We start from the raw sequence: 27,523 nt of genomic DNA on the forward strand, positions 1-27,523 counted from the left end.
ATCTAGTTTCAGGCGTTTCTACGCTTACTGCTTTAGGTCACGTGGAGGGAGACCCATGCATGCAGCATTTTATATGTCACTGTTCCCATTCCAGTCCTTAATCCAAGTCAAGGAGGCGGCTGATTTTAAAACTCTAATTACAAGCACAAGTCAAACAAGACATGTCAGAGTTTCTTTGTCTTTAGACAGCCTTGGACTGCAACTTAGACTACATATAAGCCTTTAATGTAGTCTACCAAGACAACCTCAGCCTTTAATGTAGTCTACCAAGATGACCTCAGCCTTTACTGTAGTCTACCAAGATGACCTCAGCCTTTAATGTAGTCTACCAAGACAACCTCAGCCTTTAATGTAGTCTACCAAGACAACCTCAGCCTTTAATGTAGTCTACCAAGATGACCTCAGCCTTTATTGTAGTCTACCAAGACAACCTCAGCCTTTATTGTAGTCTACCAAAACGTCCCTCAGCCTTTAATGTAGTCTACCAAAACGTCCCTCAGCCTTTAATGTAGTCTACCAATACGACCTCAGCCTTTAATGTAGTCTACCAATACGACCTCAGCCTTTAATATAGACTACCAAGATGACCTCAGCCTTTAATGTAGTCTACCAATACGACCTCAGCCTTTAATGTAGTCTACCAAGACGCCCTCAGCCTTTAATGTAGTCTACCAATACGACCTCAGCCTTTAATGTAGTCTACCAAGATGACCTCAGCCTTTAATGTAGTCTACCAAGATGACCTCAGCCTTTATTGTAGTCTACCAAGACAACCTCAGACTTTATTGTAGTCTACCAAAACGTCCCTCAGCCTTTAATGTAGTCTACCAAAACGTCCCTCAGCCTTTAATGTAGTCTACCAATACGACCTCAGCCTTTAATGTAGTCTACCAATACGACCTCAGCCTTTAATATAGACTACCAAGATGACCTCAGCCTTTAATGTAGTCTACCAAGACGACCTCAGCCTTTAATGTAGTCTACCAAGACGACCTCAGCCTTTAATGTAGTCTACCAAGACGCCCTCAGCCTTTAATGTAGTCTACCAAGATGACCTCAGCCTTTAATGTAGTCTACCAAGACGACCTCAGCCTTTAATGTAGTCTACCAAGACGACCTCAGCCTTTAATGTAGTCTACCAAGACGCCCTCAGCCTTTAATGTAGTCTACCAAGATGACCTCAGCCTTTAATGTAGTCTACCAAGACGACCTCAGCCTTTAATGTAGTCTACCAAGACGCCCTCAGCCTTTAATGTAGTCTACCAAGACGACCTCAGCCTTTAATGTAGTCTACCAAGACGCCCTCAGCCTTTAATGTAGTCTACCAAGACGACCTCAGCCTTTAATGTAGTCTACCAAGACGACCTCAGCCTTTAATGTAGTCTACCAAGATGCCCTATGCCTTTATTTGACCAAGAAGTACTACTTTGTTCTCCATTGTGACAGATGGGTCTTTAGTGTTACTGGACAGACCCATGCAGGCAGCATTGGACACATCAAAGTGTCACTTATGATAAATCCAAGATCTTTAATTAAAACAAAGTAACAAGATGCACTACTACCTGCTTCACTGTGACAGAAGGGTCTTTAGTGGAGACCCCAAAAAACTGTCATTCAAATAAAACAAGTCGTGATAGTGTTTCTTTGCTTTTCAACAGGACTAGACACCTTGAAGTGTCACTTAAACTATCACATGTCTAAGCCTTAAACAAAAGGTGCCACCCTCCTACTGCCTCAACTGATCAAATGTACCACCATATTCTTCACTGTGACAGAAGGGTCTTTAGTGGAGAGGCAGCGTTTTCTATTTCCCTGCTCTTGTCTTCCCACGGAGATATAAACAGATGATGTCAGAGGGTGGTGCTCGCTCTCTCGCTCGACTCTTCCGTCTGCCCAGCAGATGGGATGCAGCGTTAATAAAAAGGACTTGGAACAATCGGCCATAGAGAACCATCTGACATTTAGAGGGGGATTTGGGGGAGGGGGACGTAGGGAGAGAGGGATGGGAGGAGTCTGTTTACAGTCTGTCTGAACCCGTTTTCTTGTTGTTGTAAAACATGGAGTCTGTTGCTATGGTGACAGAGTAGAGTTAGGGAAGAGCTTTTACAGTGACGCATCGTAATGATGATTATTAGGTACATTTATCATCATTATCATCATTATGGTGATTATTAGGAACATTTATTATCATTATCATCATTATGGTGATTATTAGGTACATATATCATCATTATGGTGATTATTAGGAACATGTATCATCATTATGGTGATTATTAGGTACATTTATTATCATTATCATCATTATGGTGATTATTAGGTACATATATCATCATTATCATCATTATGGTGAATATTAGGTACATTTATTATCATTATCATCATTATGGTGATTATTAGGTACATATATCATCATTATGGTGATTATTAGGTACATATATCATCATTATCATCATTATGGTGATTATTAGGTACATATATCATCATTATGGTGATTATTAGGTACATATATCATCCTTATCATCATTATGGTGATTATTAGGTTCATTTATCATCATTATGGTGATTATTAGGTACATTTATCATCATTATCATCATTATGGTGATTATTAGGTACATATATCATCAATATCATCATTATGGTGATTATTAGGTACATTTATCATCATTATCATCAATATGGTGATTATTAGGTACATTTATCATCATTATCATCATTATGGTGAATATTAGGTACATTTATCATCATTATCATCATTATGGTGATTATTAGGTACATATATCATCATTATCATCATTATGGTGAATATTAGGTACATTTATCATCATTATCATCATTATGGTGATTATTAGGTACATATATCATCATTATCATCATTATGGTGAATATTAGGTACATTTATCATCATTATCATCATTATGGTGATTATTAGGTACATATATCATCAATATGGTGAATATTAGGTACATTTATCATCATTATGGTGATTATTAGGTACATTATTATCATTATCATCAGTATGGTGATTATTAGGTACATTATTATCATTATCATCAGTATGGTGATTATTAGGTACATATATCATCATTATCATCATTATGGTGATTATTAGGAACATTAATCATCATTATCATCATTATGTCTTCTGTATATTTCTAACAAGTTCACCAATTCATATCTGAAGCTGGGTTCATTTAGTAATTACCATATCAATGTCCTCCCAGTTACTCTACTGTCATCTCATTATTGATCCCACTGTATGTCTCTACTGTCATCTCATTATTGATCCCACTGTATGTCTCTACTGTCATCTCATTATTGATCCCACTGTATGTCTCTACTGTCATCTCATTATTGATCCCACTGTATGTCTCTACTGTCATCTCATTATTGATCCCGCTGTATGTCTCTACTGTCATCTCATTATTGATCCCGCTGTATGTCTCTACTGTCATCTCATTATTGATCCCGCTGTATGTCTCTACTGTCATCTCATTATTGATCCTGCTGTATGTCTCTACTGTCATCTCATTATTGATCCCGCTGTATGTCTCTACTGTCATCTCATTATTGATCCTGCTGTATGTCTCTACTGTCATCTCATTATTGATCCCACTGTATGTCTCTACTGTCATCTCATTATTGATCCCACTGTATGTCTCTACTGTCATCTCATTTGACATTGACAATGATTCTGTTCTTGTTTGCTTTTCCAGATGAAATGTGACAAAGCTCTCACCTACCTAAGAATTTTCGGGACGACAATGTTTGGAGTCTCGCTACTCGTGGGAATTTCTACCGCCTACATCATGGGCTACCAGTTTTTCACCACGGCACGAAACCACTTGTCCTTCGGGCTGTACGGGGCCATCCTGGTCATCCACCTCATCATCCAGAGTCTGTTTGCTGTCCTAGAACACCGGAACATGAGGAGATCCCTGGAGACGCCCATCAAACTCACCAAATCACTGGCCCTGTGCATTGCAGCCTATCAGGAGGACCCGGCCTACCTGAGGAAGTGTTTGGTATCGGTCAAGAGGTTGACCTACCCGGGCATCAAGGTCATCATGGTGATCGACGGGAATAACGAGGAAGACAACTACATGATGGAGATCTTCCGGGAGATCATGGGGTGGGATAAAGCCACCACGTACGTCTGGAAAAATAACTACCACCACCGGGGACCTGAGGAGACGGACCAGATGTACGCTGAGAGCCTGCAGGCCATCTCGCGCCTTGTGCTCAATAATAAATGTGTCTGCATCATGCAGAAGTGGGGAGGCAAGAGGGAAGTAATGTACACAGCCTTCAAAGCCCTGGGGAGGAGTGTGGACTATGTTCAGGTAAGTCCTGGGGGAGGAGGGGTTGGAGGGGGGGGGGGAGCGGTGGGGTACACAAAGACCCTTTTGTGCTCTCTTTCTTTAAAAGGATGGTGTGGAGGCCTTGTGTATGTACTGTAGCCCTACGGCTGTAAGGCTAATGCTGTTCACAGAGTGCTAGAGCTCAGCGTTAAACCCATTTACATATGTTTCTGCTCTCAGTCCAACTCAGACAAAGTGGAGAGACCTGTAGGCTAATAGGTTGGAGTCAGATCATGTTGCATAGCATCGTGTCAAAACACACAGTATTCTCAGTGAGGAACTTTAAAAGTGACAGTATCCGCATTAGCTACTATCCCAAGGCGTGTATTAAGTTCCTTCATTAACATTTACTAAGTAAACAGCACCAACTGTGCTGTATATACTACATTGTGAATAGTTATACAGCAATACTGTAGCGTAGGTCCTCCAAACTGCTCTGGATAATACTGGAGTGTAGATACTCCAAACTGCTCTGGATAATACTGGAGTGTAGATCCTCCAAACTGCTCTGGATAATACTGGAGTGTAGGTCCTCCAAACTGTTCTGGATAATACTGTAGTGTAGATACTCCAAACTGCTCTGGATAATACTGGAGTGTAGATCCTCCAAACTGCTCTGGATAATACTGGAGTGTCGGTCCTTCAAACTGCTCTGGATAATACTGGAGTGTAGGTCCTCCAAACTGCTCTGGATAATACTGGAGTGTCGGTCCTTCAAACTGCTCTGGATAATACTGGAGTGTAGGTCCTCCAAACTGCTCTGGATAATACTGGAGTGTAGGTCCTCCAAACTGCTCTGGATAATACTGGAGTGTATTCCTTCAAACTGCTCTGGATAATACTGGAGTGTAGGTCCTCCAAACTGCTCTGGATAATACTGGAGTGTATTCCTTCAAACTGCTCTGGATAATACTGGAGTGTAGGTCCTCCAAACTGCTCTGGATAATACTGGAGTGTAGGTCTGATCAAACTGCTCTGGATAATACTGTAGCGTAGGTCCTCCAAACTGCTCTGGATAATACTGGAGTGTAGGTCCTTCAAACTGCTCTGGATAATACTGTAGCGTAGGTCCTCCAAACTGCTCTGGGTAATACTGGAGTGTAGGTCTGATCAAACTGCTCTGGATAATACTGTAGCGTAGGTCCTCCAAACTGCTCTGGATAATACTGTAGTGTAGATACTCCAAACTGCTCTGGATAATACTGGAGTGTAGATCCTCCAAACTGCTCTGGATAATACTGGAGTGTCGGTCCTTCAAACTGCTCTGGATAATACTGGAGTGTAGGTCCTCCAAACTGCTCTGGATAATACTGGAGTGTAGGTCCTCCAAACTGCTCTGGATAATACTGGAGTGTATTCCTTCAAACTGCTCTGGATAATACTGGAGTGTAGGTCCTCCAAACTGCTCTGGATAATACTGAAGTGTAGGTCTGATCAAACTGCTCTGGATAATACTGTAGCGTAGGTCCTCCAAACTGCTCTGGATAATACTGGAGTGTAGGTCCTTCAAACTGCTCTGGATAATACTGTAGCGTAGGTCCTCCAAACTGCTCTGGGTAATACTGGAGTGTAGGTCTGATCAAACTGCTCTGGATAATACTGTAGCGTAGGTCCTCCAAACTGCTCTGGATAATACTGGAGTGTAGATCCTCCAAACTGCTCTGGATAATACTGTAGTGTAGGTCCTTCAAACTGCTCTGGATAATACTGTAGTGTCGGTCCTCCAAACTGCTCTGGATAATACTGTAGCGTAGGTCCTCCAAACTGCTCTGGATAATACTGGAGTGTAGGTCCTTCAAACTGCTCTGGATAATACTGTAGCGTAGGTCTTTCAAACTGCTCTGGATAATACTGGAGTGTAGGTCTGATCAAACTGCTCTGGATAATACTGGAGTGTAGGTCATCCAAACTGCTCTGGATAATACTGGAGTGTAGGTCTGATCAAACTGCTCTGGATAATACTGTAGCGTAGGTCCTCCAAACTGCTCTGGGTAATACTGTAGTGTAGGTCTGATCAAACTGCTCTGGATAATAGTGTAGTGTAGGTCCATCAAACTGCTCTGGATAATACTGGAGTGTAGTTCTGATCAAACTGCTCTGGATAATACTGGAGTGTAGGTCCTTCAAACTGCTCTGGATAATACTGGAGTGCAGGTCCTTCAAACTGTTCTGGATAATACTGGAGTGTAGGTCCTCCCAACTGCTCTGGATAATACTGGAGTGTAGGTCTGATCAAACTGCTCTGGATAATAGTGGAGTGTAGGTCCTTTAAACTGCTCTGGATAATACTGGAGTGTAGGTCTGATCAAACTGCTCTGGATAATACTGGAGTGTAGGTCTGATCAAACTGCTCTGGATAATACTGGAGTGTAGGTCTGATCAAACTGCTCTGGATAATACTGTAGTGTAGGTCCTTCAAACTGCTCTGGATAATACTGGAGTGTAGGTCCTCCAAACTGCTCTGGATAATACTGGAGTGTAGGTCCTCCAAACTGCTCTGGATAATACTGGAGTGTAGGTCTGATCAAACTGCTCTGGATAATACTGGAGTGTAGATCCTCCAAACTGCTCTGGATAATACTGGAGTGTCGGTCCTCCAAACTGCTCTGGATAATACTGGAGTGTAGATCCTCCAAACTGCTCTGGATAATACTGGAGTGTAGATCCTTCAAACTGCTCTGGATAATACTGGAGTGTAGGTCTTATCAAACTGTTCTGGATAATACTGTAGTGTAGGTCTGATCAAACTGCTCTGGATAATACTGGAGTGTAGGTCCTCCAAACTGCTCTGGATAATACTGGAGTGTAGGTCCTTCAAACTGCTCTGGATAATACTGTAGTGTAGGTCTGATCAAACTGCTCTGGATAATACTGGAGTGTAGGTCCTCCAAACTGCTCTGGATAATACTGGAGTGTAGGTCCTCCAAACTGCTATGGATAATACTGGAGTGTAGGTCCCCCAAACTGCTCTGGATAATACTGGAGTGTAGGTCCTTCAAACTGCTCTGGATAATACTGGAGTGTAGGTCCTTCAAACTGCTCTGGATAATACTGGAGTGTAGGTCTGATCCAACTGCTCTGGATAATACTGTAGTGTAGGTCCTTCAAACTGCTCTGGATAATACTGGAGTGTAGGTCTGATCAAACTGCTCTGGATAATACTGGAGTGTAGGTCCTTCACACTGCTCTGGATAATACTGGAGTGTAGGTCTGATCAAACTGCTCTGGATAATACTGGAGTGTAGGTCCTTCAAACTGCTCTGGATAATACTGGAGTGTAGGTCCTTCAAACTGTTCTGGATAATACTGGAGTGTAGGTCCTCCAAACTGCTCTGGATAATACTGGAGTGTAGGTCTGATCAAACTGCTCTGGATAATACTGGAGTGTAGGTCCTCCAAACTGCTCTGGATAATACTGGAGTGTAGGTCCTCCAAACTGCTCTGGATAATACTGGAGTGTAGGTCTGATCAAACTGCTCTGGATAATACTGGAGTGTAGGTCCTTCAAACTGCTCTGGATAATACTGGAGTGTAGGTCTGATCAAACTGCTCTGGATAATACTGGAGTGTAGGTCTGATCAAACTGCTCTGGATAATACTGGAGTGTAGGTCTGATCAAACTGCTCTGGATAATACTGGAGTGTAGGTCTGATCAAACTGCTCTGGATAATACTGGAGTGTAGGTCCTTCAAACTGCTCTGGATAATACTTGAGTGTAGGTCTGATCAAACTGCTCTGGATAATACTGTAGTGTAGGTCCTTCAAACTGCTCTGGATAATACTGGAGTGTAGGTCCTCCAAACTGCTCTGGATAATACTGGAGTGTAGGTCCTCCAAACTGCTCTGGATAATACTGGAGTGTAGGTCTGATCAAACTGCTCTGGATAATACTGGAGTGTAGATCCTCCAAACTGCTCTGGATAATACTGGAGTGTCGGTCCTCCAAACTGCTCTGGATAATACTGGAGTGTAGATCCTCCAAACTGCTCTGGATAATACTGGAGTGTAGATCCTTCAAACTGCTCTGGATAATACTGGAGTGTAGGTCTGATCAAACTGTTCTGGATAATACTGTAGTGTAGGTCTGATCAAACTGCTCTGGATAATACTTGAGTGTAGGTCCTCCAAACTGCTCTGGATAATACTGGAGTGTAGGTCTGATCAAACTGCTCTGGATAATACTGGAGTGTAGGTCCTCCCAACTGCTCTGGATAATACTGGAGTGTAGGTCCTCCAAACTGCTCTGGATAATACTGGAGTGTAGGTCTGATCAAACTGCTCTGGATAATACTGGAGTGTAGGTCCTTCAAACTGCTCTGGATAATACTGGAGTGTAGGTCTGATCAAACTGTTCTGGATAATACTGGAGTGTAGGTCTGATCAAACTGCTCTGGATAATACTGGAGTTTAGGTCCTTCAAACTGTTCTGGATAATACTATAGTGTAGGTCTGATCAAAGTGCTCTGGATATACTGGAGTGTATGGAAGACATACACTCCAGGGCCCCTAGGGCTTTTTTTGGGACGCAGCCTAGTACACTGCTGTCTTTCCACCGTAAACTCCTGGTTTCAGTTATAATTCTAACCTCTGATCCAAAGCTTATGGAGGTCTAACTGTGTTGGCCTTGTCACAGATCTGTTTTAGCTAGCTATTAGCTACCAGACCTGTGTGGTTATTCTCACTGTGGGGTCGTCTGTCTAACGTACCTGATCGTGACGGTTAAAGCCTTGGCTTGGCAACACACAGATGACTTACATGACTTGACTTAGGCTACATCCCAAATGGCACCCTATTCTCAAACATAGTGCACTACTTTTGATCACTACCCTAAGGGCCCTGGTCAAAAGTAGTGCAGTATATAGGGAATAGGGTGCCAAAACAGTTCGGTAGAGTTCGTGCATATACTGTATTATAACAACATTTTGTGACATTTTTATTCGTTTTGGACTTCGGTGAGGGTTTTTTCAGCTGTTCGTGCACACACATTTTTTTTCTGGAGGCAAACCTAAGTTCGGTGTCTGAAGTTTCCACCCCTTCGTCGGTGATTGGTCAATGGTAGGGATTCTTCAATAAAGTCTTTGTTGTCATTCAACATAAGAGGACTTGTTTTCATGCACATTTTTTCATTGAAAAACACTGCACCAAACATCTTAGTTAGATGTAAACTTGTTTGACTAAGATCACTTCTGCACTTCTGCAAAATAATTAGATTAATTCTGATTAGTGTATACTGGCTACGGCGTCTCAAAATGGACAAACAGTACTACTGCCACTCTTTTATCATTTTTAAAGTGAAGGTCTTTTTAAGGGAGTATGCGAGCACACTCGTTCGGTTCGACTAGCTTCAGCCGACAAGTGCTCAGCATATGTGGGAACTCCTTCAAGACTGTTGGAAAAGCATTCCAGGTGAAGATTCAGCCCAACTGAAGCATGCTGATGCCTTAATTCCTTTTAGCTACTAGTGGAGCAGAGGGCCTCGACAGTTCAACACAGACATGACAGATTGTTCTCTACGGCCATGTCCTTTCAGAGGGCCTCGACAGTTCAACACAGACATGACAGATTGTTCTCTACGGCCATGTCCTTTCAGAGGGCCTCGACAGTTCAACACAGACATGACAGATTGTTCTCTACGGCCATGTCCTTTCAAAGGGCCTCGACAGTTCAACACAGACATGACAGATTGTTCTCTACGGCCATGTCCTTTCAAAGGGCCTCGACAGTTCAACACAGACATGACAGATTGTTCTCTACAGCCATGTCCTTTCAGAGGGTCTCGACAGTTCAACACAGACATGACAGATTGTTCTCTACGGCCATGTCCTTTCAGAGGGCCTCGACAGTTCAACACAGACATGACAGATTGTTCTCTACGGCCATGTCCTTTCAAAGGGCCTCGACAGTTCAACACAGACATGACAGATTGTTCTCTACGGCCATGTCCTTTCAAAGGGCCTCGACAGTTCAACACAGACATGACAGATTGTTCTCTACGGCCATGTCCTTTCAGAGGGCCTCGACAGTTCAACACAGACATGACAGATTGTTCTCTACGGCCATGTCCTTTCAGAGGGCCTCGACAGTTCAACACAGACATGACAGATTGTTCTCTACAGCCATGTCCTTTCAGAGGGTCTCGACAGTTCAACACAGACATGACAGATTGTTCTCTACGGCCATGTCCTTTCAGAGGGCCTCGACAGTTCAACACAGACATGACAGATTGTTCTCTACGGCCATGTCCTTTCAAAGGGCCTCGACAGTTCAACACAGACATGACAGATTGTTCTCTACGGCCATGTCCTTTCAAAGGGCCTCGACAGTTCAACACAGACATGACAGATTGTTCTCTACGGCCATGTCCTTTCAGAGGGCCTCGACAGTTCAACACAGACATGACAGATTGTTCTCTACGGCCATGTCCTTTCAGAGGGCCTCGACAGTTCAACACAGACATGACAGATTGTTCTCTACGGCCATGTCCTTTCAGAGGGCCTCGACAGTTCAATACAGGCATGACAGATTGTTCTCTACGGCCATGTCCTTTCAGAGGGCCTCGACAGTTCAACACAGACATGACAGATTGTTCTCTACGGCCATGTCCTTTCAGAGGGCCTCGACAGTTCAACACAGACATGACAGATTGTTCTCTACGGCCATGTCCTTTCAGAGGGCCTCGACAGTTCAACACAGACATGACAGATTGTTCTCTACGGCCATGTCCTTTCAGAGGGCCTCGACAGTTCAATACAGGCATGACAGATTGTTCTCTACGGCCATGTCCTTTCAGAGGGCCTCGACAGTTCAATACAGGCATGACAGATTGTTCTCTACGGCCATGTCCTTTCAGAGGGCCTCGACAGTTCAACACAGACATGACAGATTGTTCTCTACGGCCATGTCCTTTCAAAGGGCCTCTACAGTTCAACACAGACATGACAGATTGTTCTCTACGGCCATGTCCTTTCAGAGGGCCTCGACAGTTCAACACAGACATGACAGATTGTTCTCTACGGCCATGTCCTTTCAGAGGGCCTCGACAGTTCAACACAGACATGACAGATTGTTCTCTACGGCCATGTCCTTTCAAAGGGCCTCGACAGTTCAATACAGGCATGACAGATTGTTCTCTACGGCCATGTCCTTTCAGAGGGCCTCGACAGTTCAACACAGACATGACAGATTGTTCTCTACGGCCATGTCCTTTCAAAGGGCCTCGACAGTTCAACACAGACATGACAGATTGTTCTCTACGGCCATGTCCTTTCAAAGGGCCTCGACAGTTCAACACAGACATGACAGATTGTTCTCTACAGCCATGTCCTTTCAGAGGGCCTCGACAGTTCAACACAGACATGACAGATTGTTCTCTACGGCCATGTCCTTTCAGAGGGCCTCGACAGTTCAACACAGACATGACAGATTGTTCTCTACGGCCATGTCCTTTCAAAGGTAGCCAGTTTAAACTGAATTACTCCAAATTGCTTAAATGGAAATTAAAAATTTAAAAATCGACGTCATAGTCATTATCTCCAGAACCATCCCTGCGTCAACATATGTGAAAATGTAACATTTCTATGTTTTCCTGTAAAATAGATAGAAGAAGATGTGTTTCCATTGACATCATCGGTGTGCATCATGTGATTTTAGTAGGCATTACCTACTAATTACCTACTAATTAGTTTATGATGTCATTGAAAACACCTACCTTCCTCCATCTTTTTTTACTACTAAACATTAAAACGCGCCATTTTCAAATATGTTGACGTTGGAGAGGTGCTGGAGATGATGGCTATGACATTGAATTGTCCTTTTAAGCATTCCTCTTAGCAGTCCTGTTATGTCTGATAAGATATGTTGACGTTGGAGTGGTGCTGGAGATAATGGCTAATGACATTGAATTGTCCCTTTAAGCATTCCTCTTAGCAGTCCTGTTATGTCTGATAAGATATGTTGACGTTGGAGAGGTGCTGGAGATAATGGCTAATGACATTGAATTGTCCCTTTAAGCATTCCTCTTAGCAGTCCTGTTATGTCTGATAAGATATGTTGCATCAGTGGATGAACTTGACGCGACCTTTATTTAGCTACCGGTTGCTGCATGATCATCACAGTAAACTAACATGGCCGAGTACGTCCCAAATAGCACCCCCTTTCCCTAGATAGTGCATTACTTCTGACCAGGGCCCATAGGGTCAAAAGAACTAAACCTTATATTCTCACCATAACTGTGTGTGAAGGTGTTGATATTGTGGCAGAGGGTAACACTTAACTACACAGGCGTAAGAGAAACTTAGTGTAAAGTGTTACCCGGCATTGCTTTGCGGTGTCATTATTCTGTTGGCAGGTACATTATGGGTAATATTCACCACACTGTGAGAGGAAAGCCCCCCAGGACTGTTAGACAGAGGACATGTCCTACGTTAGGAGAAGGACTACAACGCTGTCTGTTGGACAGAGGACATGTCCTACGTTAGGAGAAGGACTACAACGCTGTCTGTTGGACAGAGGACATGTCCTACGTTAGGAGAAGGACTACAACGCTGTCTGTCAGACAGAGGACATGTCCTACGTTAGGAGAAGGACTACAGCGCTGTCTTTCGGACAGAGGACATGTCCTTACTTAGGTGAAGGACTACAACGCTGTCTGTTGGACAGAGGACATGTCCTACGTTAGGAGAAGGACTACAACGCTGTCTGTTGGACAGAGGACATGTCCTACATTAGGAGAAGGACTACAACGCTGTCTGTTGGACAGAGGACATGTCCTACGTTAGGAGAAGGACTACAACACTGTCTGTTGGACAGAGGACATGTTCTACGTTAGGAGAAGGACTACAACGCTGTCTGTCAGACAGAGGACATGTCCTACGTTAGGAGAAGGACTACAACGCTGTCTGTTGGACAGAGGACATGTCCTACGTTAGGAGGAGGGACTACAACGCTGTCTGTCAGACAGAGGACATGTCCTACATTAGGAGAAGGACTACAACGCTGTCTGTCAGACAGAGGACATGTCCTACGTTAGGAGAAGGACTACAACACTGTCTGTTGGACAGAGGACATGTCCTATGTGTAGTATGGATCCAGATGGAACATCAGTGAATCCATTGTTCGTCTGCTGACTTCATGACCCCCCCGACCTTCGCCTTTTGTGATGTCAAAACCCTGTGGTATTTGTGGCACAGATCAACCGACTGACGCCAGATCGAACATGTTTTACTGAGGAGACCTTTTACACAAGCTATTCCCAATAACCACTTATCGAAGGAACAACTGATTATTAGCGGTGTTGATGTCATCTCCCCAAGCTGAGGCTTGTTACAGCTGCAATCTGTTACCTCTTTTACAGTGAAACTATAAATATTAAATGGGACTTTCCCCCTTCGTTTTCAGCATCTGTAGTCTTTGCAGTAATTTGATGCGGGTGATCTGTGAATATGAATGCCATTTCTGGACCCGTCAGAACAGGTTTGGTGCTCAACGTTGCTATAGGACTGGTTGCCAAGGGGCAGTGATCAAAGAAACGGAATTCCATTTCTTTGGTAGTGATGCAGCTTCGCTTAATCAAACACTCTACAGATGATGAAAATAACATGAGGAATGTTGTGCACATTAGCAGACGTGCCAACAGGCTATGCCAAACTACGCATGAGTATCTGTTCTCACCGGGAAAGGGTGTTCTGTGTATCAAAACCAATAGACTGGTTAGGGGTACAGAAGTCTATTCCTGAGGTGGTTTGATTATCTTCTGGCCATATCATTATCTTTAGATACTCTCCTTTCATGGTATTTGTGTTTTAATACATTACTCTTACAGCAGAAAGATAGAATTGAATTATCATTTCGCTGCACGGTGAAAATGTTCCTTTTCAAACAATTCAAACAGCTTTCTTCATCTTTCTCCATATATGACCATTTTGAAACAGCTATACAGCTATACTACAACATCTCTGCCACCATCAGAACACAACCAATCACAACACAACCCTCTCAGTCAGAACACAACCAATCACAACACAACCCTCTCCCAGTCAGAACACAACCAATCACAACACAACCCTCTCAGTCAGAACACAACCAATCACAACACAACCCTCTCTCAGTCAGAACACAACCAATCAGAACACAACCAATCACAACACAACCCTCTCTCAGTCAGAACACAACCAATCAGAACACAACCAATCACAACACAACCCTCTCTCAGTCAGAACACAACCAATCACAACACAACCCTCTCTCAGTCAGAACACAACCAATCAGAACACAACCAATCACAACACAACCCTCTCCCAGTCAGAACACAACCAATCACAACACAACCCTTTCCCAGTCAGAACACAACCAATCACAACACAACCCTCTCTCAGTCAGAACACAACCAATCACAACACAACCCTCTCTCAGTCAGAACACAACCAATCACAACACAACCCTCTCCCAGTCAGAACACAACCAATCACAACATAACCCTCTCCCAGTCAGAACACAACCAATCACAACACAACCAATCACAACACAACCAATCACAACACAATCCTCTCTCAATCAGAACACAACCAATCACAACACAACCAATCACAACCCTCTCTCAGTCAGAACACAACCAATCACGACACAACCCTCTCTCAGTCAAAACACAACCAATCACAACACAACCCTCTCTCAGTCAGAACACAACCAATCACAACACAACCCTCTCTCAGTCAGAACACAACCAATCACAGCACAACTCTCTCTGAGGCAGAACACAACCAATCAGAACACAACCCTCTCTCAGTCAGGACACAACCAATCACAACCCTCTCCCAGTCAGAACACAACCAATCACAGCACAACTCTCTCTCAGTCAGAACACAACCAATCAGAACACAACCCTCTCTCAGTCAGAACACAACCAATCACAACACAACCCTCTCTCAGTCAGAACACAACCAATCACAACCCTCTCCCAGTCAGAACACAACCAATCAGAACACAACCCTCTCTCAGTCAGAACACAACCAATCACAACACAACCCTCTCTCAGTCAGAACACAACCAATCACAACCCTCTCCCAGTCAGAACACAACCAATCAGAACACAACCCTCTCTCAGTCAGGACACAACCAATCACAACCCTCTCCCAGTCAGAACACAACCAATCAGAACACAACCCTCTCTCAGTCAGGACACAACCAATCACAACCCTCTCCCAGTCAGAACACAACCAATCAGAACACAACCCTCTCTCAGTCAGAACACAACCAATCACAACACAACCCTCTCTCAGTCAGAACACAACCAATCAGAACACAACCCTCTCTCAGTCAGAACACAACCAATCACAACACAACCCTCTCTCAGTCAGAACACAACCAATCACAACCCTCTCCCAGTCAGAACACAACCAATCAGAACACAACCCTCTCTCAGTCAGAACACAACCAATCACAACACAACCCTCTCTCAGTCAGAACACAACCAATCACAACCCTCTCCCAGTCAGAACACAACCAGTCAGAACACAACCCTCTCCCAGTCAGAACACAACCAATCAGAACACAACCCTCTCTCAGTCAGAACACAACCAATCACAACACAACCCTCTCTCAGTCAGAACACAACCAATCACAACCCTCTCCCAGTCAGAACACAACCAATCAGAACACAACCCTCTCTCAGTCAGAACACAACCAATCACAACCCTCTCCCAGTCAGAACACAACCAATCAGAACACAACCCTCTCTCAGTCAGAACACAACCAATCGCAACCCTCTCCCAGTCAGAACACAGCCATTTAGAATACAACCCTCTCTCAGTCAGAACACAACCAATCACAACCCTCTCCCAGTCAGAACACAACCAATCATAACATCAAATCAAATCAAATGTATTTATATAACCCTTCTTACATCAGCTGATATCTCAAAGTGCTGTACAGAAACCCAGCCTAAAACCCCAAACAGCAAGCAATGCAGGTGTAGAAGCATGGTGGCTAGGAAAAACTCCCTAGAAAGGCCAAAACCTAGGAAGAAACCTAGAGAGGAACCAGGCTATGAGGGGTGGCCAGTCCTCTTCTGGCTGTGCCGGGTGGAGATTATAACAGAACATGGCCAAGATGTTCAAATGTTCATAGATGACCAGCATGGTCAAATAATAATAATCACAGTAACATAACACTCTCTCAGTCAGAACACAACCAATCACAACCCTCTCCCAGTCAGAACACAACCAATCACAACCCTCTCCCAGTCAGAACACAACCAATCACAACCCTCTCCCAGTCAGAACACAACCAATCACAACCCTCTCCCAGTCAGAACACAACCAATCACAACCCTCTCCCAGTCAGAACACAACCAATCAAAACCCTCTCTCAGTCAGAACACAACCAATCTGTCAGGTTTTGGTCACTAGATGTCCCCATTGTACCTTTTTTGTACCTTTTGTTTTTCCTTGCTCTAATTATTGTTTGCACCTGTGTGTCGTTCCCTTGTTAGTATTTAAACCCTGTGTGTTCCTCAGTTCCTTGCTCAGTGTTTGTATGTTAGCACCCAGCCCCAGCCTTGTTCTGAACATATGATTCTCCTATTGGATTTTCCAGAGGTTCTCTGGTTTAGTTTTTGTGTATTTTTGAGTAGTCTTTTGAGGTTTGTTTTTCCCTGCTGTTTTTACCACTTTGTGGAGTTGCTTTGTATTTTGGAGGATATCCATTTTGTGCTTCTTGGCTTTATGTTTGGACATTGTGGATTTAGATTCTTTGCCTGAAGATTTTGTTCTTTAATTAAACCACCATCTCTAGTACTGCTGTGTCTGCCTCATCTTCTGGGTTCTGACGATTATTAGTGACTGTTTCTCGCACCGGGTCCTGACACAATCATAACACAACCCTCTCTGTCAGAACACAACCAATTACAAACCTCTCTGTCAGAATACAACCAATCACAACCCTCTCTGTCAGAACACAACCAATCACAACCCTTTCTCAGTCAGAACACAACCAATCACAACCCTTTCTCAGTCAGAACACAACCAATCACAAACCTCTCTGTCAGAACACAACCAATCACAACCCAGCCCTCCCAGTCAGAACACAACCAATCACAACCCTTTCTCAGTCAGAATACAACCAATCACAACCCTCTCTCAGTCAGAACACAACCAATCACAACCCTCTCTCAGTCAGAACACAACCAATCACAACCCTCTCTCAGTCAGAATACAACCAATCACAACCCTCTCTCAGTCAGAACACAACCAATCACAACCCTCTCTCAGTCAGAATACAACCAATCACAACCCTCTCAGTCAGAACACAACCTTACTGTATCACTTCCAGTCTAGGAAGCCATCCCAAACACCACAGCAACCTTCCTTTCTTCCAGCCAAACCCCAGCCCTCCCTACACCGGCCCCAATGACTTCACTGACCCAATGAAATCATTCCCAATGAAGGAGTGACTGGAGAAACCTTTCTAATCTGTGAAGAGATTGCTGCAAATAGGACTTTACTCACCCGGTTGTTTGTTGACCAACTGACGGACCTTCCCACTTGACACGAACTTGTTTTGGAACAATCTCTCCTGGGAAACATCCACGTTGCAAACAAATCTTCAACTTGACTTCCATAAGAGTTTCAAAGAAACACAAAGCAACACTGTACATCAGTAATCAGTGTATGTAATGTACCAACACTGTACGTCAGTAATCAGTCTAATTAATGTACCAACACTGTACATCAGTAATCAGTGTATGTAATGTACCAACACTGTACGTCAGTAATCAGTGTATGTAATGTACCAACACTGTACATCAGTAATCAGTGTATGTAATGTACCAACACTGTACATCAGTAATCAGTGTATGTAATGTACCAACACTGTACGTCAGTAGTGTAATTAATGTACCAACACTGTACGTCAGTAATCAGTGTATGTAATGTACCAACACTGTACGTCAGTAATCAGTGTATGTAATGTACCAACACTGTACATCAGTAATCAGTCTAATTAATGTACCAACACTGTACATCAGTAATCAGTGTATGTAATGTACCAACACTGTACGTCAGTAATCAGTGTATGTAATGTACCAACACTGTACGTCAGTAGTGTAATTAATATACCAACACTGTACATCAGTAGTGTAATTAATATACCAACACTGTACATCAGTAGTGTAATTAATATACCAACACTGTACATCAGTAGTGTAATTAATATACCAACACTGTACGTCAGTAATCAGTGTATGTAATGTACCAACACTGTACGTCAGTAATCAGGGTAATTAATGTACCAACACTGTACATCAGTAATCAGTGTATGTAATGTACCAACACTGTACATCAGTAGTGTAATTAATATACCAACACTGTACGTCAGTAATCAGTGTATGTAATGTACCAACACTGTACGTCAGTAATCAGGGTAATTAATGTACCAACACTGTACATCAGTAATCAGTGTATGTAATGTACCAACACTGTACGTCAGTAATCAGTGTAATTAATGTACCAACACTGTACATCAGTAATCAGTGTATGTAATGTACCAACACTGTACGTCAGTAATCAGTGTATGTAATGTACCAACACTGTACATCAGTAATCAGGGTAATTAATGTACCAACACTGTACATCAGTAATCAGTGTATGTAATGTACCAACACTGTACATCAGTAATCAGTCTAATTAATGTACCAACACTGTACGTCAGTAATCAGTGTATGTAATGTACCAACACTGTACGTCAGTAATCAGGGTAATTAATGTACCAACACTGTACATCAGTAATCAGTGTATGTAATGTACCAACACTGTACATCAGTAGTGTAATTAATATACCAACACTGTACATCAGTAATCAGTGTATGTAATGTACCAACACTGTACGTCAGTAATCAGTGTATGTAATGTACCAACACTGTACATCAGTAATCAGGGTAATTAATGTACCAACACTGTACATCAGTAATCAGTGTATGTAATGTACCAACACTGTACATCAGTAATCAGTCTAATTAATGTACCAACACTGTACATCAGTAATCAGTGTATGTAATGTACCAACACTGTACATCAGTAATCAGGGTAATTAATGTACCAACACTGTACGTCAGTAATCAGTGTATGTAATGTACCAACACTGTACGTCAGTAGTGTAATTAATATACCAACACTGTACGTCAGTAATCAGTGTATGTAATGTACCAACACTGTACGTCAGTAATCAGTGTATGTAATGTACCAACACTGTACGTCAGTAATCAGTGTATGTAATGTACCAACACTGTACGTCAGTAATCAGTGTATGTAATATACCAACACTGTACGTCAGTAATCAGTGTATGTAATGTACCAACACTGTACGTCAGTAATCAGTGTATGTAATGTACCAACACTGTACGTCAGTAATCAGTGTATGTAATATACCAACACTGTACATCAGTAATCAGTGTATGTAATGTACCAACACTGTACGTCAGTAATCAGTGTATGTAATGTACCAACACTGTACGTCAGTAATCAGTGTATGTAATGTACCAACACTGTACATCAGTAATCAGTGTATGTAATGTACCAACACTGTACGTCAGTAATCAGTGTATGTAATGTACCAACACTGTACGTCAGTAATCAGTGTATGTAATGTACCAACACTGTACGTCAGTAGTGTAATTAATATACCAACACTGTACATCAGTAATTAATGCGTTGCTGATTGGTCAAATTGGCCAATATAAAACAAACATATCCCGCCCAAAAACTTGACAAAGGACTCTTTGTCTGTGTAACGAGATCTTCTGGCCTAGTTTAACTTTCTAACTTTGTGTTGTGTGAGAGAGAGAGCGTGAGAAGTGTTTTGGCTGAAGTGTTTTGTAGATTGAACAGGATAGTGTGTACCCTTGTGTTTCAGGTGTGAAGTGTTTTGTGGATTGAACAGGATTGTGTGTCCCCCTTGTGTTTCAGGTGTGTGACTCTGACACTATGCTGGATCCTGCGTCCTCTGTGGAGATGGTGAAGGTTCTGGAGGATGACCCCATGGTGGGAGGAGTGGGAGGAGACGTCCAGGTAATGTCTCCATTGTTATTGACTAGTCTGTTTGTCTGAGACGGTGTTGTCCTAGCCTGGTACCGTACTGTAGGTGCTGAAACCAGCTCCAGTCTCCATTGTTATTGACTAGTCTGTTTGTCTGAGACGGTGTTCTCCTAGCCTGTTACCCTACTTTAGGTGCTGAAACCAGCTCCGGTCTCCATTGTTATTGACTAGTCTGTTTGTCTGAGACTGTGTTCTCCTAGCCTGGTACCCTACTTTAGGTGCTGAAACCAGCTCCGGTCTCCATTGTTATTGACTAGTCTGTTTGTCTGAGACGGCGTTGTCCTAGCCTGGTACCGTACTGTAGGTGCTGAAACCAGCTCCAGTCTCCATTGTTATTGACTAGTCTGTTTGTCTGAGACTGTGTTGTCCTAGCCTGGTACCGTACTGTAGCTGCTGCAACCAGCTACAGTCTTCTGTTGATAGAAGACTAGTGTTGGGTTCAGCACAGTGGAGGCTGCTGAGGGGAGGACGGCTCATAATAATGTCTGGAACGGAGCAAATGGACTGGCATCAAACCATGTGTTTGATGTATTTGATACCATTCCACTCATTCCGCACCAGTCATTACCACGAGCCCCGTCCTCCCCAATTAAGGTGCCACCAACCTCCTGTGGTTCAGCACTTACAGTATATACGGCATGGATACAAAGCTAGGGTTGTCCAACTGCTTTCACAGATGTACTGGGTGTGCAGGTGGGTCATCTAACCCAGTGGAGGCTGCTGAGGGGAGGACGGCTCATAATAATGTCTGGAATGGACTGGATGAAATGGTATCAAACACATGTAGGCTGAGAGAATCTTCAGAGTTGCTTCGGGTTAAGCTGAGAGAATCTTCAGAGTTGCTCCGGTTAAACTGAGAGAATCTTCAGAGTTGCTCCGGTTAAACTGAGAGAATCTTCAGAGTTGCTCCGGTTAAACTGAGAGAATCTTCAGAGTTGCTCCGGTTAAACTGAGAGAATCTTCAGAGTTGCTCCGGTTAAACTGAGAGAATCTTCAGAGTTGCTCCGGTTAAACTGAGAGAATCTTCAGAGTTTCTCCGGTTAAACTGAGAGAATCTTCAGAGTTGCTCCGGTTAAACTGAGAGAATCTTCAGAGTTGCTCCGGTTAAACTGAGAGAATCTTCAGAGTTTCTCCGGTTAAACTGAGAGAATCTTCAGAGTTGCTCTGGTTAAGCTGAGAGAATCTTCAGAGTTGCTCCGGTTAAACTGAGAGAATCTTCAGAGTTGCTCCGGTTAACCTGAAAGAATCTTCAGAGTTGCTCCGGTTAAACTGAGAGAATCTTCAGAGTTGCTCCGGTTAAACTGAGAGAATCTTCAGAGTTGCTCCGGTTAACCTGAGAGAATCTTCAGAGTTGCCCCGGTTAACCTGAGAGAATCTTCAGAGTTGCTCCGGTTAACCTGAGAGAATCTTCAGAGTTGCTCCGGTTAAACTGAGAGAATCTTCAGAGTTGCTCCGGTTAAACTGAGAGAATCTTCTCACACTGTGGTTTATTAACTCATGTGGTGATGTTGATGCCTTTACGACCCGCATTTAGAAGTTACAAAGAAATAAACACAAACCTCTTAAAAGTATTTTGATAGCTTTTTCAACAAGTACGCTTCAGTGCATAAAATAAAGCTTTAATGCTTTCTTTTATGATCCTGTAAAGTATTTCTGGACAAGAGAAAGAGTAGTGGTTAAGCCTACACAGTTGTTGAGGACCAAATCTGCCCGTATTGAATTTAAAGTTCCCTGAATACCAAATAATACAAACTATAAAAATGTATCTACACAACAGGACATTCCTTGACAAAATTGAGTCAGCCTATACCTTAGGCTTACATTGATTACTCTCTGGTGAGAATTCTACACAATAGCAGGTTGATAGGTGCTTCCGTGCTTCTACATCTGCATTGCTTGCTGTTTGGGGTGTTAGGCTGGGTTTCTGTACAGCACTTTGAGATATCAGCTGATGTAAGAAGGGCTATATAAATACATTTGATTTGATTTGATAGGTGGAACATTTGTAAGAGCTCTGGGAGAGTTGATAGCATTTCCTTTTGCTAATTAGGGGTCCTTAAACCAATTGCCCACGATTGTGTCGTTTGGTTGCTATGCTAATAGTATAGAATGTGTTTACAGCCGTTGTTAACCAACTTAAATACCCTGACCCTATGTGTCTTTCTTCCTCCACAGATCCTGAACAAATACGAGTCCTGGATCTCGTTTCTTAGCAGCGTCCGTTACTGGATGGCCTTCAACATCGAGCGAGCGTGTCAGTCCTACTTCGGCTGCGTCCAGTGCATCAGCGGACCACTGGGAATGTACAGGAACAACCTGCTCCACGAGTTCATAGAGGATTGGTACAACCAGACCTTCATGGGCAGCCACTGTAGCTTCGGCGACGACCGCCACCTCACCAACCGCGTGCTGAGCCTGGGCTACGCCACCAAGTACACGGCCCGGTCCAAGTGCCTGACCGAGACCCCCATCACCTACCTGCGCTGGCTGAACCAGCAGACCCGCTGGAGTAAGTCCTACTTCAGAGAGTGGCTCTACAACGCCATGTGGTTCCACAAACACCACCTCTGGATGACCTACGAGGCTGTCATCACCGGGTTCTTCCCCTTCTTCCTCATCGCCACGGCGATACAGCTGTTCTACCAGGGGAGGATCTGGAATATCCTTCTCTTCCTGTTGATCGTCCAGGCGGTCGCCCTCATCAAGTCCTCTTTTGCCTCCTGCATGAGGGGCAACATCGTCATGGTCTTCATGTCCTTCTACTCAGTGTTGTACATGTCCAGTCTGCTACCGGCCAAGATGTTCGCTATCGCCACCATAAACAAGGCTGGCTGGGGCACGTCAGGGAGGAAGACGATCGTGACTAACTTCGTAGGGCTCGTTCCCATATCGGTCTGGTTCACCATCCTCTTCCTTGGCATTATCTATACGGTCGTCCAGGAAACCAGAAAAGATGTTCCTTTTCCAGACTCTGAAAAGATAGTGTTAATGGTGGGTGCGATAGTGTACGCCAGCTACTGGGTCATGCTGTTGACGTTGTACATGGTGCTGATCACTAAATGTGGCAAGAGGAAGAAAGAACAGCAGTATGATATGGTGCTGGATGTATGACATCTCCCTCCTCATCCTCCTCCTCCCCTGAAACTCCTCGGTTGGGTCTTAAACGCCACTCTATTTCCTGCATAGTGCACTACTTTTGACCAGGGTCCATACAGGGCTCTGGTCAAAAAGTAACACACTTTTTTTTTAGGGATCAGGGTGCAGTTTGAGGCGCAGACTATCTCCCTCTCAACAACGTTTACAAAGTGAAGAATCTCAAACTGCTCATTGATTGTTGGACTCTCGGCGGGTGACGTGAAGTGAGGATGCCAGGAGAGCGATATCATTGCTGCTGTGACTGACTGCAACAAGAAACTACAGATATTTTCTTCTGAAATATTATGATGATGAGGTGAAAAAAAAAAACATTTGAACTCTTGTTGGTGTTGTGTTTTGCCAAATGGAAAACCACCAAACGGACATCCTGTTTTTCCACATAGATACACAGAGATGATATGCATAATGTCCTATGCACTTTTACGTCTCACTCCCATTGTGCATAATGCTTGACAGAGTCATTTGAAGATGAAATACCTCAGTGGTTAAGCTTTTCATTGTATGAGTGAGTGATCGGGATGCACCCAGAAAATGGCTCGTTCTTGATTATAACATAATTTATGATGTTTTTGGTCATATTTGTCCTTTTTTTTATACCCAGTTCTTAATGAAAGTCAAAGCTGGAATTTCTCAGTTCTTTTGGCCATGCTGTATCTGTTGACTTGTTACTTTGTAAGTTACATATAATATTTTAATGCCTTTTTATATAGACTTTTTTTTAAATTCTATTTTTGCTTTAATAACCACCAAAGATTCTTTATTTTCATTCATTTTTATATAAAATGGAGAGAGAAAAAATGCATTGTGCATTCAACTGTTATAACAATGACGTGTGTATCTGACCAAAAAATGTGAAGTTAACAGCTGGGGTTTTGTCTGCAATGATAACAATAAAATGCAATTCTAGGGATAAGTTATTGAATACAAGAAGGGTGATTAACCTGTGTTTGTTTTATGTACAATGAGAGAAAACCAGCAATATTTATAAGAACATTGTGTGGTTTTCTAGATAATTCTATATTTAATAATATACATTTCATAATAGACCTTATAGAGACCGTCGTTCGTTTTGGAGAGGTAGCCGCTCTGCAGGATTTTGCTCCAGCCCTAATCTTAACATAGCCTTTCGCAAATCTAAATTAGCAAGACAGCACAAACAGATCTGGGACCAGGCTAGCTCTAACATACTCTATTCTACTGATCAGCACAAACTGATCTGGGACCAGGCTAGCTCTAACACACTCTATTCTACTGATCAGCACAAACTGATCTGGGACCAGGCTAGCTCTAACACACTATAATCTACTGATCAGCACAAACTGATCTGGGACCAGGCTAGCTCTAACACACTCTATTCTACTGATCAGCACAAACTGATCTGGGACCAGGCTAGCTCTAACACACTATAATCTACTGATCAGCACAAACTGATCTGGGACCAGGCTAGCTCTAACACACTCTATTCTACTGATCAGCACAAACTGATCTGGGACCAGGCTAGCTCTAACACACTCTATTCTACTGATCAGCACAAACAGATCTGAGACCAGGCTAGCTCTAACACACTCTATTCTACTGATCAGCACAAACTGATCTGGGACCAGGCTAGCTCTAACACACTATAATCTACTGATCAGCACAAACTGATCTGGGACCAGGCTAGCTCTAACACACTCTATTCTACTGATCAGCACAAACTGATCTGGGACCAGGCTAGCTCTAACACACTCTATTCTACTGATCAGCACAAACAGATCTGAGACCAGGCTAGCTCTAACACACTCTATTCTACTGATCAGCACAAACTGATCTGGGACCAGGCTAGCTCTAACACACTCTATTCTACTGATCAGCACAAACTGATCTGGGACCAGGCTAGCTCTAACACACTCTATTCTACTGATCAGCACAAACAGATCTGGGACCAGGCTAGCTCTAACACACTCTATTCTACTGATCAGCACAAACTGATCTGGGACCAGGCTAACTGTTACTGCACGGCTGGAGCAAAAGCCTGCCACGCAGTATCTCTTCAGGCGGCGGTTTAACCACCTCTTGCCTTACTGTAGGACTTCCTGAAATAGGTTTCAAGGTTTCATACGAGTTCACATGAGGACATTCGTCACATGATGCATTCTGAAAATTGTATAAACAATGCGTTAATCCACATCAGATTAAAATCCCAAAAGATACATTTTCGCAAAAATGTAATGATCTATTCCAGAGAATTTATTCTTTAGAATCTTATTAGAATTGATCATACCGAATATTGAACCGTGACTTTGGGATCATGGGTAGTATTATCATGAAGCACTTTTGTGTTGTGCCAAAAAATAAAAAATAAAATATCTTACTATGTTTAGAAAGTTGTCATTATTAATCTGTAATGCTACTTCTGTCATAATGAATATGTGTGACTCCCTCGTGTCTTATAACACTGACGGTCAGTAAAACACACTTGTTTGCACATAAAATGAGACATTCTCACTAGTGTAGAAGTGTTAGTTAACATTGGCGGATGTTGCTGTTTGGCTGCTGTTGTGTTTTATTGTTGCCATAGAGACAGCTGAACCTGGAGATCAGAGGGCCTTTCTCCAGACAAGTATCATGGGGTGGAGAGTTGCCATGGAGACAGCTGAACCTGGAGATTAAAGGGCCTTTCTCCAGACAAGTATCACGGGGTGGAGAGTTGCCATGGAGACAGCTGAACCTGGAGATCAGAGGGCCTTTCTCCAGACAAGTATCACGGGGTGGAGAGTTGCCATGGAGACAGCTGAACCTGGAGATTAGAGGACCTTTCTCCAGACAAGTATCACGGGGTGGAGAGTTGCCATGGAGACAGCTGAACCTGGAGATCAGAGGGCCTTTCTCCAGACAAGTATCATGGGGTGGAGAGTTGCCATGGAGACAGCTGAACCTGGAGATTAGAGGACCTTTCTCCAGACAAGTATCACGGGGTGGAGAGTTGCCATGGAGACAGTTGAACCTGGAGATTAGAGGGCCTTTCTCCAGACAAGTATCACGGGGTGGAGAGTTGCCATGGAGACAGCTGAACCTGAAGATTAGAGGACCTTTCTCCAGACAAGTATCACGGGGTGGAGGGTTGCCATGGAGACAGCTGAACCTGGAGATCAGAGGGCCTTTCTCCAGACAAGTATCATGGGGTGGAGAGTTGCCATGGAGACAGCTGAACCTGGAGATTAGAGGACCTTTCTCCAGACAAGTATCACGGGGTGGAGAGTTGCCATGGAGACAGCTGAACCTGGAGATCAGAGGGCCTTTCTCCAGACAAGTATCATGGGGTGGAGAGTTGCCATGGAGACAGCTGAACCTGGAGATTAGAGGGTTTTTCTCCAGACAAGTATCACGGTGTGGAGAGTTGCCATGGAGACAGCTGAACCTGGAGATCAGAGGGCCTTTCTCCAGACAAGTATCACGGGGTGGAGAGTTGCCATGGAGACAGCTGAACCTGGAGATTAGAGGACCTTTCTCCAGACAAGTATCACAGGGTGGAGAGTTGCCATGGAGACAGCTGAACCTGGAGATCAGAGGACCTTTCTCCAGACAGGTATCTCGGGGTGGAGAGTTGCCATGGAGACAGCTGAACCTGGAGATCAGAGGGCCTTTCTCCAGACAAGTATCACGGGGTGGAGAGTTGCCATGGAGACAGCTGAACCTGGAGATTAGAGGGCCTTTCACCAGACAAGTATCACGGGGTGGAGAGTTGCCATGGAGACAGCTGAACCTGGAGATTAGAGGGCCTTTCTCCAGACAAGTATCATGGGGTGGAGAGTTGCCATGGAGACAGCTGAACCTGGAGATTAGAGGACCTTTCTCCAGACAAGTATCACGGGGTGGAGAGTTGCCATGGAGACAGCTGAACCTGGAGATTAGAGGGTTTTTCTCCAGACAAGTATCACTGG

At 43.5% G+C, this 27,523-nt stretch overlaps 1 protein-coding gene across 1 annotated transcript; it reads left to right on the forward strand.

Moving 5' to 3' along the window:
- The first annotated feature begins 3,714 nt into the window (after window positions 1-3,714).
- On the forward strand, window positions 3,715-25,921 carry LOC129849003 (hyaluronan synthase 2-like). Its single transcript, XM_055916089.1, has 3 exons — window positions 3,715-4,341; window positions 20,316-20,417; window positions 22,620-25,921. Exons 1-3 carry the CDS (start codon window positions 3,715-3,717, stop codon window positions 23,553-23,555), a joined length of 1,665 nt encoding a protein of 554 aa, XP_055772064.1. The 3' UTR covers window positions 23,556-25,921.
- Window positions 25,922-27,523: the final 1,602 nt, after the last annotated feature.

Source organism: Salvelinus fontinalis, unplaced genomic scaffold (assembly GCF_029448725.1).
Source record: "Salvelinus fontinalis isolate EN_2023a unplaced genomic scaffold, ASM2944872v1 scaffold_1332, whole genome shotgun sequence".
NCBI classification, from domain to species: Eukaryota; Metazoa; Chordata; class Actinopteri; order Salmoniformes; family Salmonidae; genus Salvelinus; species Salvelinus fontinalis.

Bases quoted from the DNA above. Each gene is read 5' to 3' on its own strand.
- LOC129849003 (XM_055916089.1), top strand. From the start codon at position 3,715: ATGAAATGTGACAAAGCTCTCACCTACCTAAGAATTTTCGGGACGACA. The intron at 4,342-20,315 runs GTAAGTCCTGGG...CTTGTGTTTCAG, and splicing joins GGAGTGTGGACTATGTTCAG to GTGTGTGACTCTGACACTAT. The intron at 20,418-22,619 runs GTAATGTCTCCA...CTTCCTCCACAG, and splicing joins GAGTGGGAGGAGACGTCCAG to ATCCTGAACAAATACGAGTC.